At 38.7% G+C, this 12,956-nt stretch overlaps 1 protein-coding gene across 2 annotated transcripts in view; it reads left to right on the top strand.

Annotated features, from left to right (window-relative positions):
• Positions 1–3,038: 3,038 nt before the first annotated feature.
• The window catches only part of TXNDC8 (thioredoxin domain containing 8), a 47,752-nt gene continuing 37,834 nt past the window's right edge, over positions 3,039–12,956 (top strand). The window contains exons 1-3 of one of the 2 annotated variants that reach the window (XM_067040981.1): positions 3,039–3,103; positions 4,174–4,368; positions 5,473–6,149. In XM_067040981.1, coding sequence (XP_066897082.1) covers positions 6,108–6,149 — 42 coding nt within the window. In that variant the 5' untranslated portion in view covers positions 3,039–3,103; positions 4,174–4,368; positions 5,473–6,107. Of the gene's footprint in view, positions 3,104–4,173; positions 4,369–5,472; positions 6,150–8,426; positions 8,451–11,236; positions 11,342–12,956 lie in introns of those variants that run through there. The other variant, XM_059072275.2, reaches the window with a different exon arrangement.

Genomic DNA, 12,956 nt, shown 5'->3' on the forward strand with positions numbered 1-12,956 from the left:
ACAACAAAGAGTAGTCCCCACTCACTGCAACTAGAGAAAGCCTGCGCGCAGCAACAAAGACCCAACACAGCCAAAAATAAATTTATAAATTTATTTTTAAAAAGTCTTAAAAAAAAGAGTATGATAATCTCTAGATCCATCCATGTTGCTACAGATGGTATTATTTCATTCTTTTTATGGCTGAGTAATATTCCATCGTATATATGTACCACATCTTCTTTATCCATTCATCTGTTGATGGACATTAAGGTTGCTTCCACGCCTTGGCTGTGGTAAATAGTGCTGCAGTGAACATTGGAGTGGATGTATCCTTTCAAATTATGGTTTTCTCTGGATATATGCCCAAGAGTGGGATTGCTGGGTCATATGGTAGCTCCATTTTTAGTTTTTTAAGGAGCTATTTTTTATATAACTTAACAGCAATGATTTTGTTCCAGACTTTTTTCTTTTTCTTTATTTTTCTTATTGAAGTATAGTTGATTTACAATGTTGCGTTAGTTTCAAGTGAACAGCAAAGTGATTCATTGATATATATATGTATATATGTATGCATATATATATTCTTTTTCAGATTCTTTTCCATTATAGGTTTTTATAAGATATTGAATATAGTTCCCTGTTCTATACAGTAAGTCCTTTATCTATTTCATATATAGTAGTGTGTATCTATTAATCCCAAATTCCTAATCTATCCCTGCCCCCCCTTTTTTCATACCTAAGAAAAGTTTCCAATGGACAAGTAATATTAGCTTTTATATCTTAATTAAATGTGTAATAAACAAAAGTGGGTCTGGTGCAAGAATAAACACACAAATCACTGGGTGAAAAACAGAAATGCTTAAACATTGCCATGTCAGATATTATCTCAACAGGTTGTATAGGAAACATCACAAAGCAACAGAGATAGATTGATGTCCCATAAACTGAATCGAGAAAAATGTACGTATATCCTCATCTCTTCCCTCAACAACAAAATAAGTAGTGAAAATATTAAAAAGTAAAATGTTCATGGATACAATGGGGGAGGAATATATGTAATATTTTATTTGTTGAGGGGGGTACATCCTTTATCCTTTCTGTATTTTGATTGTCCTAGGTTTTTATAATTGTTTTGATCATTACAGAAAAGGTTTCAAAAGTAAAGTTACTTTTTGTTATTAGGAAAAATATGACTATACACTAATAACCATAAAAGGAGAGGATCTTTTCAAGTATGCAATCAATGGAAAAATGACAAAAGACATGATCAACAGATTTGACTAAAAAATTAATTTCTGTGCCTAAAAAACTATTAATAACCAAAAAACTTAAAATATAAAGACTTTCACAAATTAAAACTCAGACTTCCTAATAAAAAATTAAATACTAAGTAATTTTATAAAAAGTTGAAGTATGTTCAACCATATTAGTAATCAAGGAAATACAAATTAAAACTATAGTAATATATCAGCTTTCCTATCCATTTAACAAAGAATAATGAAAGTCATAAAAATCAGTGCTAACGCTGGTGATGGTATGGCAAGGTGAGCAAGTTCACGGATGTGCTGGTGTCTGTAAATTGGCGCAAGCACTCAAGAAGGAAGTTTGCATCAAGATCACTAAAAATAGTAAATTCCTAGGAAGTTACTCTCCGAAAATAAGAGTTTCCACAATTACTTATTGGAGAGACACAGTCTTCTGTGATGTTGTTTTGTGACTGTAAGTTTGTAAAGAGCATGAGAAAAAAGCCAGTTAAAACACAATGCACCCAAATTATAGAATGGTATGCAACAATTACAAATCAAGTGCGTCTGAGTTCATTAGATAATGGGAAAATGCCCCTGGCATAACATTAAGGGAGAGAGCAAAATGCAAAATCAGATAGTAATGAAATGGTGATTTGCTTAAACTAAATTACATCTGTGTGTGTATAACATCAAACTATAAACAGTGGTGATAATACAGTCTTGGAAATAGTATCTCAGTTAATTATTTTTCTACTTTCCTGTTCTCAGTATTTTGAAATGTTTTTATAATAAAAGCAATCAGGAAGACACAATTAACTATAGATTTTTTACAGGAAGGCTTGGAGGCTTTTGGAGGACTGTAAGCCACCTGTGGCCATGAGAGAAGTAAATGAAGACGCCAGTGTTTTCTAATATAAAGAAAACAAAGGGACCTTTCAGTAGGAAAGAAGCAATGACGTGGCTTTAGTCAATTCTCCTCCCTGGTGCTTCCCTGAGCCTCAGTTTATCCGAGGGCACCCTGAGGTCCTTTTTCTGTGTTTACAGAATGTTTGCTGATTCAAGCAGATCGTGTTCTAAACTGACTCACATGTAACGTCTCCCTCACTCCAAGTGACAGGCATTTCCCTGACCTCAGTCTGTGTTCCAGCTCTTTCCATGCCTGAAGGAAAATCCAAGGACTTTCAGGATCCGAATCTAAGAAGTTTGGGGTAATGATGTACAAGTTTTTTTTTTTACTATTACCACAGTGCATACGCATCTCACAGCCGTGCACTGCAGCCACAGCCCACAAAAGCCAGAGGCATGAGTTTGCCCCAGGCTGGCAGAAATTGCCCCATGATGGTTATAATTGCCATAATACTAAATAACTTACCTTTTGTAAACTTTGCCTTTGGCGCAGTTTTTGATACATACAGTTTCATTCACTTCCCTGAAGGTGTGTTGTAGGGATTGGGTGATGCTTTTTGGTCTGTTTTGGTCTTTCTATGAGTCCTTGGCCTCTTGCCTTTCTTTTTCTCCCCACTATCTGAGCTGTGTACTATTCATACTACATGCCATTGTGACTCCTGCCCCATAACCCTGAGCCAATGCCAAGTGCCTTTCAAATAATAGAGCTCCTTCCTGCTCTGTCCCATAGACTAGCCGTCGGCCCAGGGACCTAGCAGAGTTTTGCTTCCTACTAGTGAAGGGATCACTGAAGGTTATAGTCCCATCTCAGTGCTGAAATTCCAAGCAAATGTGCTTGTTTAGTTTGAATAAGCATTTTTCCTGGTAAATGACTCACTTCTGAATGTTGCAGTTGCCCTTGATGTCTGGGAAGAGCAGTTGTTGCATTTTTCATCAATATCACAAGGCTGATCTTTAGCCGATACGTGCAGGTATGGCCAGTTGAACAAGCTGTTAAATTATGGGAAGGTATAATGGCCGATAAGTAGCCTCTGCACTCATGTCCCACCTCATTGAGGCTGTCCCAGTCCTTCCCCTTGGACACCCTGGATCTCCCCCAATCTAGCAACTGAAAGGGTTAATACCTGGCCAGGCACCAGCTGAGCTGATGCACAGCTGTTGTCCATTTGGACTGATCAGTGCCCAAGTCACTCAGGGTGTGAGTTGTTTTTGGTTTTTTTGGTTTTTTGTTTTTGGCCGCGCCACACGGCTCGTGGGATGTTAGTTCCCCGACCTGGGATTGAACCAGGGCCCTCAGCAGTGAAAGCGCAGAGTCCTAACTACTGGACCTCCAGGGAATTCCCAAGTGTGTGAGATAGTTTTGATTGATGTTCCTGCATCATTATGGTGTTGAAGGCGTGATACACCAGACTGACATAAATCAATCCGACATACATCAATCCCACTGTGAGCAAAAAACTTCTAGCCTAGCTGTTCTCTAACTTGAACGCCCAGCAGAATCACCTGGAGAGCTAGTTTAAACACACATCTGGGCCCCGCCCTCAGAGATTCTGATTCATCCGGTCCAGGATGGGGCCTGAGAATTTGCATTTCTCACAGTTCCCAGGCAGCTCCCTGATAGATACGGATCTCTAGAGCAGCACTTCTCAAACACCAGTATGCATAAGAATCACCTGGGGAATCTTGTAATACAGATTCTTATTCAGTGCATCTGGGATAGAGCCTGAAATTCTGCTTTTCTATCAAGCGTCTGGGATAGAGCCTGAAATTCTGCTTTTCTATCAAGCGTCTGGGATAGAGCCTGAAATTCTGCTTTTCTCTCAAGCCTCCAGGTGATTCCACTGTCTATGACCTTGAATAGCAAGGTCTTCTAAAGGGAATTCACGCTTCTCATCCACATAATGAAAGTCTTCCTTATAAATCCTTTATTCTCTCTGTATACAACTCCCTTCTCGTCCTCCTCCTTTCGTTTCTTATTCTTTGTTGTTGTTGTTGTAGTTCCTGTAGCTTCTTTCATTTTTTTCTTTTAACAAATTCACAGGTGGTGCTGATACTGTTAGTCTGTGAGCGTACCAAGTAGCAACACCTCATAGTGGCTGTAATTCTAGAGCTCGGCTGCAGAGCACTTCAGAACAGCCCCTTCTTCCTCATACGTATCCTCGAACTTCCCCCTCTCACCACTCAACTAAAGCCTAAACTGACAGGAAGAGGAAGATAGCACCCACCGGAGTCTTTGGTAAGAGAGAATAAACTGGCTTTTTTTCCTTAGGACAAGACTAATAATGATCTGAGTTTTGTACTAAATAGTTCTCTATCTGCTTCTGTGGTCCTTCACATTTTGGCGTGTCTCTGTAAGTTCTCAGGTGGATTACAAGTCATGTATGTGAATGATTTATCTCTTTATTCTTATTTTGTAGTTGTTCTTTTAAAAATTTTTTTCACTTGACCCTCTTTTGCTCTTCCTCTCTTGCGCTTTCTTTTCTCCCTTTCCCTCTTTACTTTTCTTCCCACTCTCTGTTTTTTTTCTTGCCAATGTCTTCAAGATTTCAAATTCCCAACCCACTCTCCGGCTTCCACCCCTGAATAATTTTTTTTTTTTTTTTAATGCAACCCTGACTTCTCAGAAAGAGACTCCACCCAGACTGTTTTGGAGCTTCATGATTCCAACACTGAGGTCAGAAATGAGTCTAGGAAAATTATGTGTGAGTGCCTGTCGGGGAAACAAAGAAGGCAGTCAAGTGTAAAAAGAAAGGCTAGAGTTCCCTTTTCTAGAAAATACTTGACTAGGAGCTTTTATCCAGGACTAGAAATTGCCCTGCTTACCAACTAAGCACTTTCTCGGCAAAACATAAAAAAGATGTCTGTTTTTATGAACTTGGTCATTTCCTGGACTTTAACAGCGCTTTTCCTGGACTTTAATAGTGCTTGATTCCAGTTGGATATAAACAGACTTCTGTGATCCATCGGCTTGTACTCTCCCTGCCCTTGGGCTGGGCAAGCTGCTTAGCAGCTAATTCTGTGGAAAAGTCTACAAGCACTAGTGCCAGAAGGCAGAAGTCCTGGCCCAGCCTTGCTCCACTTCTGGGAACCCAGGGACACGGCAGGAGTTTGTTGGTTAAGTAGCTGTGCCTGAGAGTTAATTCTGTACCATCTCCTTTCCAAATGCAGTGGAGAGAAGTTCAAGAAGATCTATATTCCATAAGGAAAAGAATAGTAGAGATGATGGATAGCTTCTGATGCAGAGAAAAGAATGCACTGCATTCAGTTCATCCAGTGCTAGGTAGCTTTCTAAGGGACCCGCAGATTCCGGCTGACCCTGTTGTTCCTCCCTATCTGACAGGTGACCCAGACTTGAATTCTAAATTGATTCCATCTAGGATAAGTTATCTAAGCTGGCTGCACCTCGATTATCTCATCTATAGAGTGGACACAATCACCATAACTAACAGGGTATTTGCAAAATAACATAAATGAAACTGATGCCAAGAAGGGAGCCCACACTTCAAAACAGTGGTTCTCAACCGAGGGCTTGGAAGATGTTCAATATGTGTCAACATCTACCTTTCCTTCTTGAATGAAAAAGACAGAAAAGAAGAAGGAGAGGCAATGATAGGATCTTCAGTGGATAACCATGAATAAAATTCCCGGCTGTGATGGTAGAAGCACCAAAATCGGGAGTCTCCAACTCAAATGCCAGTAGAAGCCGGGCAAGTAATATTAATAAGCAAAGCACCCCAGGGACAAAGAAACAAGAGTACAACAGACAATGGCAAGACAATAGAAATGCTCCACATATCTGTTATCGTGGTAGAAGACAAATAGCTGCACACCCACAAGGAAAATGGCTTCTTGCCACTCCACCTTGGGTTCTGGAAGCCATGGAAGACGATGGGGACAGGACTCAGCTGGAAAGAGCATGCCCCCTCCAGAGGGGCAGCCACTGAGCTCCACCTGACAGTCATCATGTGACACAAAATGAAAGGCCCAGCATTGCCAGACCTTAGGACTCTTTGCAAGGTACGTTAAGAAGCTTTGTTTATTCCTACAACATTCCAGTTTACCAGTGTTGGCCAACCCTATGGTATGAGCATCATAGTGGGCCATCAGAAGCTTGTGGACATTAGGTTACAACCTATGTTGCTTCTCCTTTTTAGAGCTCTGCCAGCTCAGAAGAGAGCACATTGGGTTGTGGTCTGCTTTCTGTTTGCTAAGCGGTAAGAAAACCCTTTCCGAAGTAGAAACTTGGAAAGCCAGAATGGTGCATGCCTTTGCTGGCTTCAGCTAGGAGCTGTACACACGTCACTAGACTTCTTTATATCTGTTCTCATATCCCTAAGAGGTGAGCGCTCTCTCCACTTCACAGATGAGGAAATAGAAGATTAGATAAGCAGTAATTTGCTCAAGAGCTCACAATAGCAGCACTCAGGTTTGAAACCAAGTTGTTTTATGCAAGTTTAGTGCCTCTCATATACCATAAAGTGGAATAATAACATTTATCTGAGTCTAAAGCTCATTTTCCTTCCACCTTCTCCCATGATAAATATTCAGCAGTAAGGGAGGCTCAGAAAGGAACTAAGATTACTGGAACGCCAGTTGGTAAATAGTTATTTCAGAGCATTAATGACTATTTTGAGTCTGGACGCATTGCAGGCCAGAAATTAGATTCCTCAATCCTAAAGTTAGATTTTGCTCTACTATTGTGTGGCTTGTTTGAGAGATTTTTAAACACCAGTGACAATGTTGAGTCATAGTTCTTGCGGTTTGACCCAAATGGAGAAATTTCTGTAATACTGTATCTGAGTGTTTACCACGTAAGTATTAGAAATTCCAGCTTAATTCAGGTTAAACTGTAAAGGAATTGGCTGTCTGTGGAAACAAATATCAGGCTTAGATAGCACTTCCAGCAACATTTCATCCAGTGGACCAAACCAAAAACCCAGGTTTCTTCTCTGTCGCCTCACTGCTTTCTGAAACATCGGTCTTAAAGACTGGGTTCCTGTGTGTTTTATAACACCTGCCAGCCAGCATCTTGTTTACATCCAGATAAAGAAAGAGGAAATTTCAGTAACTGTCACAAGGGCTAGGAATTGCTTTCTCTTGCTTTCTTGTTCTCTTGTGATTAACCCTTGGCCTAAAGATAGGATTGTTGGTTGGATTAAGATCATCACGGTCGAACCCTGGATTTAGATTAATCCCATACAAACTGCATAGCTGCTATAAAATGGAGGAGGGATAAATTCACCCACAGAAAAATCCATGTATTTTTGGTAGAAAGTGGAAGAAATGGGTGCTGGGAAGCAACAAAAAACAACTTGGCCAAGGCTGTACAAGAAATATTCATAGCTCTTCATCTAACACACACTAAAAAGAAAGGCAGATAATTCATTCCTGAGAGACCTGAATGGAGGAGTGGAAAAAACAGAAAGAATTATTTTACTGGTTCTGTTTTATTGTAGAATTCTGCAGTTTCTTACTTTGTGGTAATGGCTGTTGTTGTTGCTCTGAGGAAGGTCTGAGGAACATTGGTCGTGGCCATGTTTGGGTTTTCTTCTGACATTAAATTCTGAAAAATAACAAATCATCATGTGCAGAGTTTGGCAAGCTGCTACTATTTTTGTAAGGCCCAGCAGCTAAAAATGTTTACATTTTTAAAAGATTGAAAAACAAAGAATATGAACCAAAGACTGCATGTGGTCCATAAAGCCCCAAATATTATCTGGTTCTTGACAGAAAAAGTCGGCCAACCCCTGGTCCAGCCCATGAAAGTGAAATTTCATTACTTCCTAAATAATTAGAGCAAAAATGACAAAGTTTAGGGAATCTGTGACTCATAAAACCAAATGTACAAGAAACATTATAATAGGATTAGGCTTTAGTATCTTTCTCAACTGCAAACTAATCTTTTCAAAATCCTAAATGAAACTAACTTTCATCTATTTAATATTACCTTGCTTATTTCTCATTTGGTGGTTGCCAGGGCTGGGGAAGGGAGCGGGGATGCATGGAAATAGGTAGTAGAAGATTAACAAGAGACAGATACGTTTTTGATTCTGCACACAAGGCCAGCAGTTGGCTGATTTTTGGCTGACCACACACTGACTAACTAGTCATAGCATAAAAATGAAATTAGCTCCATGTCTGCCAAAGTTCCAGATTCTAAGATGTCATGTTCAATGATGTCATAGAGAAGGTACCCTTATATTCCGTCTAGGATCCTACAGTTGATAAGAGACAGCTACAGTCAGCCAACTGAAACAACAGGAGAATTTTGTCAGCAATTCCCAGGTGTAAATCATGGTGCAGAATATTAGAGACATGGCAAGTATTTATTTGGCTTCAAGAAGTATTTCAAAAGAGACATCTTGAGAGAAGATTTGATAAACTTTAAGGAATATTTCCTCCATCCATTACTACTTCATTGCTCTGTAGCAAGAGGAGATTTTTATTTTTTAATGCTTGTTCTTCATGTTGTTTCTTGAGGGATGGCACTCTCTAGAGAGTAGCAAGAGAAAAATTGATCAAAAAGAGTTTTAACTCTTCCTCCATCTCATTTCTTGCTCTGACTCTAGCTGGATCCAGGCCAACTCCTAACATAACCCATCCTGTACCTGATCCCACCAATTTTACCTTAGTTGTACCTGGAAAATTTTATGGAAGTAAAATAGTCCACATATTTCTCTTATCCCAGGAAAGAGAACAGAACCCCTAGACATGCCTATAGAATGGACCAGTGGCATTAACAAGTGTTTAGGTGGTATTTCATAAAAGCACTTTCCATCCATTGTCCAATGGTACTGCCACAGCAAATCTCAATACATATATGGGCCAGGGATAATTCTTTATGTAAAGAAAATTGCCTCTAAAAGAGTGGTTAAGGACCTACATCATTTAGAGGTAGAGCAGGCATTTAGCATCCAGACATTCTGATGTGACCACGTTACAGGAGGACCAGGAGCTGGAGGGAAGGGGGACACGTAGGGACTGGGTCTTCCCTCCACTAGCACCCTCAGAATTAGACTTTTATCACTTTCCCCAAATGTGCCTGTATGTAAGATCACAAATATGAGAGCAACCAGATTGAAAGAAGGCATTGCCATGTACCTTTGACATAAAAAAATGTTTTAAAAATAGCACACACTTGCTAATGATTTTGGTAATTCTTTTTTTTTTTTTGGTTTTCTGGGACTCTAATAGAGTAGCTTGGGGTCTCAATCATCCTCCGAGAAGCCCTCTCCATCTCTTCCTCAGAGACCTATTCTGAGGGCCTATTGTCTCCTTTATGTCTTTATTCAAATGTCACATCGAGGTGGACCTTGGCCACCCCAACTGTGATTGTAATCCAGCTCCCATCCTTCCCTCCTGTTTTATTCTTCTCCTTTTTTCTTTATTAGCAATGATCACAAATTTACTATATATTTTACTTATTAATCTTACCATTGGCTTCCCCACCAAATGTAAGCTCCATGAAGGCAGCAGGTGGAATGTTTTGGGTTTTTTGTCCATGCTATATCCTAGCAGTGTGTCCAGTAGCTGGCATAGAGTGAGCCTCAATAGATACATGTGGGATCACTATGCATACCATGGGAGTATTACCTTCAGAGAACTTAGCCAAGTCAAATTCATTGGTAGTCCATTTTACACACCCTAACAACTACTGAGAAGTGAAGACATGTATGCTTTTGAGGATGGCATCTACCTTATAACTTCAGAAGCAAGTGAGAAGTGGAGGCTTGGCATGGCTTTCTGAAAAGTTAATCACTCCTCTCTTGGAGGAATATTGGTAAAGGAAGAGCACGTCTTCTTTGAGTCATCCGTTTCACTGCTTGAAAGTAAATCAAATGGCAATGTAATTGTCAAGACTCCCCTATTATAAAGTATAAGCCATCTGTATGGAATAAACCCTATCCCTATCTCCAGTGATAGGCCCTGATTGATTTAACTCAATTGGTGATCCCATCCCTCCATATTAATTAGTGGTCCAGGTATAAGCACATGATGGCATTTGGGCCAGAGAGAGGAAGAGTGAGCCCCATTACTATAAAGAACTCAGGAGACGATTTTGTATAGTGGTTAAGGAAATGGACTCTGGGGTCAAGCATACTAGGTTAACAATCCCAACTACACCACTCACCAGCTGGTTAACCATGAGAAAGTTAATAAATGTTAGTTTTTCCATCTGTGAAATTGGGATAATAATAATAATGTCCACTGCAAGGGTAGTTGTAGAGATTAAGGAAGAGAATACCAAGCACAGAGTAAATTAGATACTCTTGGTAGAATTCCAGTGAGAAAAGGAAAATAAATCTTGAACAGAATACTATGTATTAGCAGATCATTCATTCATCAACTAAATGCTCCATGAGCACTTACCATGTGCCAGTTAGGGGCCATGGAGGCACAGAAGTGAGTCAGGATTGAGTTCTGTAGGGATTTGTTGGAAAGACAAGCCATGCATGAAATAACTAGTGTAGGACATTGTTCACAAAGCAATCAAGCATAGATACCATGATCTGAGGTCCCAGGAGGGAAAATCTTACTTTACTTAGATGATACAGACAGTTGGTAGAAAAAATTCACTTAAGACATTCAGCAAGAAGCATGTCTAATCCTTAAATATATGGTATTAACTATATCTTTAATAATGATCAGCCCACCCCCCCAAAACTAAACAAAACAAAAACAAGAAATGATTCAAGGTATTAGATTAGCTCTCCTTTAGATTTCTCTGTTAATGCATGTTTAGATCCTTGTTTAAAAAATCAAATATAGATGTCCACCTTGAACAACCATTCATCCCCACCCTCCACCCCTCATCTCTCACTATCCAATCTCAGTCTCTCCCCAGAGGTATCCAACCATTACCAACCACCATTACCAACCCATCTGGTAAATAGAATCCTAACCTTTTTGTGTGGGTTTATCACCACTTATGTATACTTAGAAAGATAAATATATGTATATGCCCTCAAGGACATTTAGAAAAGGTTGGATTCCCTGGAGAACAATGGGGTGGGGCACCATAACTAAGCTGTCATTTTATTCCCAGCAAGACATTATGAGATTCAGTGATTGTGCACATTTCCTCATTTATGCTCTGGTCTCAGGATGAATTAAAAGCACTTTTGAAATCTGCCGAAAACAAACTTGTAGTAATTGAATTTTCAGCAAAATGGTGTGGTCCTTGCAAAAGAATTTATCCTCTTTTTCATGTAAGTATTATCAGTGTCTATTTCACAATTTTAGAAGGAATTTAAAGTTCTCAAATAGTTTTCCCAATAAATCTTAAAAGTTTTGCCTTTATGAGCCATTATGGAATCATAGCTTCCCCCCCACCTTGGTGCCTACTTCTTTTTTTATTATTTTTTTTTAATTTTTTCAGTTGTATTTAAGTATAGTTGATTTACAATGTTGTGTTAGTTTCAAGCATACAGCACAGTGATTTGGACAGATAGATTGATTGATTGATAAGGATAGAGATATTCTTTTTCAGATTCTTTTCCCTTACAAGTTACAAAATATTGAGTATAGTTCCCTGTGCTACACAGTAGGTCCTTGTTGGTTAACTATTTTATGTATAGCAGTGTGTATGTGTTAATATCAACCTCCTAATTTATCCCTACCCCCCTTTCCCCTTTAGTAACCATAGTTTGTTTTAAAATGACTGTACTACCCAAGGCAATCTACAGATTCAATGCAATCCTCATCAAATTACTAATTGCTTTTTTCACAGAACCAGAACAAAAATTTTTTTTAATATGTATGGAAACACAACTAGCCAATAGCAATCTTGAGAAAGAAAAACAGAGTTGGAGGAATCAGGCTCCCTGACTTCAGACTTTACTAACAAAGCCACAGTAATCAAAGCAGTATGGTACTGGCACAAAAACAGACATTTGTAGATCAATTGAGCAGGGTGGAAAGCCCAGAAATAAACCCACGCCCCTATGGTCAATTAATCTACGACAAAGGAGGCAAGAATATACAACAGAAAAAAGACAGTCCTTTTAGTAAATGGTGCTGTGAAAACTGGACAGCTACATGTAAAAGAATGAAATTAGAACACTCCCTAATACCATACACAAAAATAAACTCAAAATGGATTAAAGACCTCAATGTAAGACCAGATACTATAAAACTCCTAGAGGAAAACATAGGCAGAACACTCTTTGACATAAATCACAGCAGTATCTTTTTAGATCCGTCTCCTAAAGTAATGGAAATAAAAACAAAAATAAACAAATGGGACCTAATTAAACTTAAAATCTTTTGCACAGAATCATAGTTTTTTGAAGCATCCTGATTAACCTGAATATAATATAGTGAGATCTAATTAGATCATTAGTATACACACCAGAAGGTTAATATTACTTGAAAGGATAATTCTGCAAGGATCATCAAAAGGTGCAAAAGAGTACAATTGTACAAAGGAATGGATTATTCATAATACTGACATTTTACCTAAGTTCCAGAGTTCAGAACTTCCAAATATTGGAATAGATTGCAGATGAACATGATACTTGTTTTTAACTATAATATAAAAGAATAAACTACTCCCAATCCTTCAACCCTATTATCAGAACAAGTCCTATGTCTTACATATTCCTTTCATATCTGATCTCCTTTATAAAATATCTTAGTAAAATATTCCACTTAGTTATAATCATATACTTATATTCAGATCTTTTTCCTTATACACATTTGTTCATGTTTTTATCAAGTTTCCAGATTATAATTTTCATGTCTATACAATGTTTCATCTAGTTAATTTTCCTGTTACCCCATTTAAGAGTTTTCAACATTGAGGGGCGGGGAGGGAGGTGTATA

This window comes from Kogia breviceps, chromosome 8, assembly GCF_026419965.1.
Source record: "Kogia breviceps isolate mKogBre1 chromosome 8, mKogBre1 haplotype 1, whole genome shotgun sequence".
Classification (NCBI taxonomy): Eukaryota; Metazoa; Chordata; class Mammalia; order Artiodactyla; family Physeteridae; genus Kogia; species Kogia breviceps.